Source organism: Carcharhinus amblyrhynchos, chromosome 23 (assembly GCF_965287045.1).
Source record: "Carcharhinus amblyrhynchos chromosome 23, sCarAmb.v2.hapA, whole genome shotgun sequence".
Classification (NCBI taxonomy): Eukaryota; Metazoa; Chordata; class Chondrichthyes; order Carcharhiniformes; family Carcharhinidae; genus Carcharhinus; species Carcharhinus amblyrhynchos.
The window spans coordinates 43,065,807-43,071,347 of NC_137346.1; the positions used below are offsets into that span (position 1 = coordinate 43,065,807).

Below are 5,541 nucleotides of genomic sequence, written 5' to 3' on the forward strand. Positions count from 1 at the left end.
CGGTGAGCCAGTAAGATCACGCCCATGGTCTTTACAGGGAAGGGGGTTGGATTATTTTTACTCATACCTACAAATGCAGGAACCCAGGTTTTGGCTCGTTACCAAAGGTATAAGAAATAAAGACATAGTGCCTTTCATCATCTCAGAATTCTACAGTCAATGAAGTAGTGGAATCACTGTTGTAATTTAGGTAATGCTGCAACCACCCTACACAGTATTTGAGTTATAAGGAGAGGCTGCATAGACAACGGACATTTTTCCTCTGGAGTGTAGAAGTCCAAGGGGTGATCTTATAGAGGTCTATAAAATAATGAGGGGCATAGATGCTGGATAGTCAATATCTTTTTCCAAAGGTAGGGGAGTCTAAAACTAGAGGGCATAGGTTTAAGGTGAGAGGGCAGAGGTACAAAAGTGTCCATAGGGGCAATTTTTTCACACAGAGGTTGTGAGTGTCTGGAACAAGCTGCCAGAGGTAGTAATAGAGGCGGGTACAATTTTGTCTTTTATGACATATTTAGATAGTTACATGGGTAAGATGGGTATAGAGGGATATGGGCCAAATGCGGGCAATTGGGATTAGTTTAAGGGTTTAAAAAAAAGGCCAGCATGGACAAGTTGGGCTAAAGGGCCTGTTTCCATGCTGTAAACCTATATGACTGTATGACACAGCAAACTCCCACAAACAGCAAAGTGAAAAATACCCACTGAAGGATAAATATCAGGCAACACAGTGCCAGAGACCCAGGTTCAATTCCCAGCTTGGGCCACTGTCTGTATGCAGCCTGCATGTTCTCTCTGTGTCTGTGTTGTTTCCTCTGGGAGCTCTGGTTTCCTTCCACAGTCTGAAAGACATGCTGGTTAGGTGCATTGAGCCAAACAGGCACTGGAATGTGGTGACTACAGTGTTAATGTAAGCCTTACTTGTGATTTATAAATAAAACTCTTAACTTTAAATATTGGCCAAGGCGCAGCAGAAAATTGCCTTCCTCTTCTTCTAGGACATGATGGCTAGCACTGCTGCCTCACAGTGCCAGAGACCTGGGTTTGATTCTCAGCTTGGTTCACTGTCTGTGCGAGGTCTGAACATTATCATCATGTCTGTGTGGGTTTCCTCCCACAGTCTAAAGATGTGCAGATTAAGTGAATCGGCCACACTAAACTTTCTGTCAGTGTACCCAAACAGGCGCCTGAGTGTGGCGACTAGGAGATTTTCACAGTGACTTCATTGAAGTATGTATGTATGCCTACTTGTGACTAATAAATAAACTTTATTTTTTTTCTGGATATTGCAAAGGGATTTTTTGCATCCACTTGAGAGGGCAGATGGTACCTAATTTGATGGCCCAATGGTGGTCCAACCAGTTGTGCAGCACTTCCTCAGTGTCAGCCTAAATTTAGTTCTCAAGTCTATGGAATGGAAGTTGAGCCTTCTCACTCATAAGTCAAAGTGCTATCACCTGCCCATGGCTAAGGTTCAAACATCTGCCTTTTAATAAAGTTTGGCTGTAAGACTTGAGTTTAAATGGTTGTGGGAAGGTACAAGGAGGTATGGGCGACTTTGGGCATACGGTCCCCAAGTTACCCGAGGTTTTCCTTATGTCTCATTGCAGTGTTGTAGATTAATATGTAATTAATCAATCCCCTATTGTCCTGACACTACTGCTGGTGAAAGCTGGCCCATCATCAGACACCAGTGAAGGCTGGCCCGCCACCAGACACCGGTGAAAGTTGGCCCATCACCAGACACTGGTGAAAGTTGGCCCGTCACCAGACACCGGTGAAAGTTGGCCCGTCACCAGACACCGGTGAAAGTTGGCCCGTCACCAGACACCGGTGAAAGTTGGCCCGTCACCAGACACCACTGAAAGTTGGCCCATCACCAGATGTGATGTGGAGATGCCGGCGTTGAACTGGGGTAAACGCAGTAAGAAGTCTCACAACACCAGGTTAAAGTCCAACCAATTTATTTATTACTGAGGCCAGAACTCTCCATTCACCTGACGAAGGGGCAAACCCCGAAAGCTTGTGAGTTTACTATCAAATAAATTGGTTGGACTTTAACCTGGTGTTGTGAGACTTCCTGCCATCGCCAGACACCAGTGAAAGCTGACCTGCCGCCGGACACCGGTGAAAGCTGACCTGCCGCCGGACACCGGTGAAAGCTAGCCCGCCAACTGCCTCGGGTGAAAGCTGGTCATCACCAGCCTCCGCTGAGAGCTAGCCTGCCGCTGGACAGCATTAAAGGCTGGTCCACTCCTGGCTGGGTGAAAGCTGGTTATCAGCGGTGAAAGCTGCTGCAATGCCAGGTGCCGGTGCCCTGCGGTACAGCAGCAGCTGGCACTGAAGGGGAATGTCAGGCTGAGGCTGAGGATGCCAAGCTGGGGGAGGGGGAGCTGCGGGGGAGCAGGGCTGGGGGGGGGGGGGGGCAGGGCGGCACCCTGGCAGCGAGGGGGCAGCTCTGGGCTGAGGCGGAGCGCAGCTCACACACACACACACACACTCCGGCTCCACAGGCAGAGCCGGGCCCCGGCATGAGGCTCACACTCGGCTCTCAATAATGGAGTCGGAGCCACATCAGGCGAAGAGGCCGCGGCTGGAGGAGCGGGAGAAGCCGGGGTCGGAGGCCGAGGCCCGGGAGAGTCCGGGGTCGGAGGCCCAGGCCCGGGAGAGTCCGGGGTCGGAGGCCCAGGCCCGGGAGAGTCCGGGGTCGGAGGCCCAGGCCCGGGAGAGTCCGGGGTCGGAGGCTGAGGCGGAGGCCCGGGACCGCCAGGACGGCGCCTACTTCCACTCGTACTCGGACGTGTCGATCCACGAGGAGATGATCGCGGACTCGGCGCGGACCGGCTGTTACCGGCGGGCCCTGCAGCAAGGCTGCGGCGGCAGGGAGGCGGCTAGGCCGGGCCCGCAGCCTGGGCCTGGAGTCGGCTTGCTGCGGGGCCGCACGGTGCTGGATGTGGGCGCGGGCACGGGGATCCTCAGCATCTTCTGCGCGCAGGCGGGAGCGGCGCGCGTGTACGCGTCGGAGGCGAGCGTGGTGATGGCGGAGCGCGCGCGCGAGGTAGTCGAGGCCAACGGGCTGAGCGGCCGCATCCAGGTGCTGAGGGGCCGGGTGGAGGAGGCCAGGCTGCCCGAGAGGGTGGACGCCATCGTCAGCGAGTGGATGGGCTACGGCCTGATGTACGAGTCGATGCTCCGCAGCGTGCTCCATGCCCGCGACCGCTGGCTCAAACCAGGCGGCTTGATCTTCCCCTGCCAAGCCCAACTCTTCATCGCCCCGGTCAGCGACCCGGCCCTGCAGGAACGCCTGTCTTTCTGGGCCGGGGTCAAGGAGCAGCACGGAGTGGACATGTCCTGCATGGCTGCCTTCGCCCGCCGCTGCCTCATGAACGACGAGATGGCAGTGGGCGCCCTGCACGGCGAGGACGTCCTGGGCCGGCCCTCCACCTTTGCCAGCATCAACCTCTACACAGTCACTGAGCAGCAGCTTGGACAGTTGGGCGGCCTCTTCACCACCTCCTCGTTCGGCATCGCCACCATGCACGCCTTCGCCATCTGGTTTTCCGTCATCTTCCCCACTTCTGCCCACTCAGGCAGCGCCAATGACAAGCATGCAACCACTTCCAATGCCGATGGCCATCAAGTTTCCAGGCCCAATAACGATGGTCAGTGTCAAACCGGTACCAACAGTGATGGTCATCATGCATCCACTGCCTTTTCTTCCTGTGTAGCCAGTGATTACACTGTCAATGCCACTGCTGGCAGCCACTTTGCAGTCACAGCTAATGGTGACAACCTCCCAGCATTTAACCCTTGTGCTGATGACCATGTGGCATTTGATGCTAATGCTGATGAACTCGAGCCAGTCGTCTTGTCTACTTCACCGTTTGCAGAGGAAACACATTGGAAACAGTCCTTGCTTTATCTGGACGAACCTGTCCAAATATTTCAGGACACTGTGATAAAAGGAAAAATAACTCTCACTCCAGCAGAAGATAACCCGCGACATCTCCGAGTGACCTTGACTTATGAGATTGGAGATAGTGGGAAGCAAACAAAAATATTCAAAATGGGAGAGGATTTCTCTTCTTTTGAATGAAACAACTTTATTTATTGGTGCCTGACACATGCGAATTCTTCAGTGCCTGAACACTTCTATATGACACATTTTCACCAGTTGGTTCCTAAACTGACAGCACTGACTCAGTTGTCCCAAGAAGGACTCATTGTGAGAAAACTGCCTTAACTCAACAAACCCATCCAGACAGCTAAAGGAAAGGCTAACCAAGTCAGATAGAAAGCTCAGAGTTATGAGGTGTCATTGACTTGCTGGATTGGGGATTCTGGAACAAAAACGAAATAATTCAAAATAAAGGAAGGATTCCTGCTTTTGAATGAGTTGCAGTTCATGTTTGTGTATTTCTGTTCATTTGTTTTGGTTTGTCACTCCAGTGTATCCCATATTGTGACCTGTGTGAATTCTCATGCGAGTTTCCATTTTGCTTTTCACTGTGAGTTGCTGGTTGCTTCAATCTCAAAAATGTGCTCACGCAGAGTAAATTGACTCTTGGTTGAGACAGAATCTGGTGACATTTGTTTAGACCGAGAGATAACTAATCTAAATTCCTGGTCAGTGCTGTTTTAGCCGACCAGTGTCACAGTGTTGGCCCCGGTATCTTTGTGAAGGAGAAAGTTAGCCATGTTTTATACGAATAAAGGAAAGACAGGTCACTGTTTTTGAAGATGCAGCATCATTTGTGACATTCAGGTTTTTACTTGAAGCATCAACCCCTATTTTCAAATGCGAACTGACTTGTCTATTTGCAGTTTCTGTACTTGTTCATTTCATAAAGAGCACTGTGTCATTCTAGCCTTGCCTGCAATTGGTTTGAATAAAAATTAATACATTTTCAGTTTGATTACCGTTTTAAGCTTCTCGTAACTCATAATCCTTCTTTACGCTTTTTTGACCTAGCTTCCAAACAGCATATCAAAAGTAATATAAAATAATATAAAACCTCTCCACTGTGTGTGCTGTGATGGCAGAGATTTGTGAATTGAGGTCTAAACCATCAATTGTAATACTGTTAGAGTCAACTTACCATATCTGGAAGTATGTGTAATTGTTGATGTATGAAACAGGTCAAAGCAGTATGTGACACTGCTAGTGTTTTGCATTGTACCAAATTTGATCATAATTTGTATTTTGTTTAATTCTTCGAATGAAGACATACTATTTATTTATGAAACATAAGTTGCTGTTTATTTTTCTTCATGGGTTTTTGCTTAATTGTGTCTGCATATTTATATGATATATAAAAGAATATATAATATATAAGAACATTTAGAAAGGATAGCAGGACTAGAGGACACAGCCTCAAGATAAGCGGGGGGGGGGGGGGGGGGGAGGAGGGGGGGACAGTTTAGAACGGAGTTGAGGAGGAACTTCTTCACTCAAAGGGTGGTGAATCTCTGGAATTCTCTGCCCGTTGAAGTGGTGGAGGCTGCCTCGCTAAATATTTTTAAGATGCGGGTTGATGGGTT

General features: G+C 49.9%; 1 protein-coding gene across 1 annotated transcript; it reads left to right on the plus strand.

The window, feature by feature from the left end:
- The first annotated feature begins 2,448 nt into the window (after positions 1 to 2,448).
- Positions 2,449 to 5,226, plus strand: LOC145357453 (protein arginine N-methyltransferase 6-like). The gene has a single exon (XM_080210804.1). The coding sequence runs from the start codon at positions 2,558 to 2,560 to the stop codon at positions 4,094 to 4,096; it is 1,539 nt and encodes a 512-aa protein (XP_080066930.1). The 5' UTR covers positions 2,449 to 2,557; the 3' UTR covers positions 4,097 to 5,226.
- Positions 5,227 to 5,541: the final 315 nt, after the last annotated feature.

Bases quoted from the DNA above. Each gene is read 5' to 3' on its own strand.
- LOC145357453 (XM_080210804.1), top strand. From the start codon at position 2,558: ATGGAGTCGGAGCCACATCAGGCGAAGAGGCCGCGGCTGGAGGAGCGG.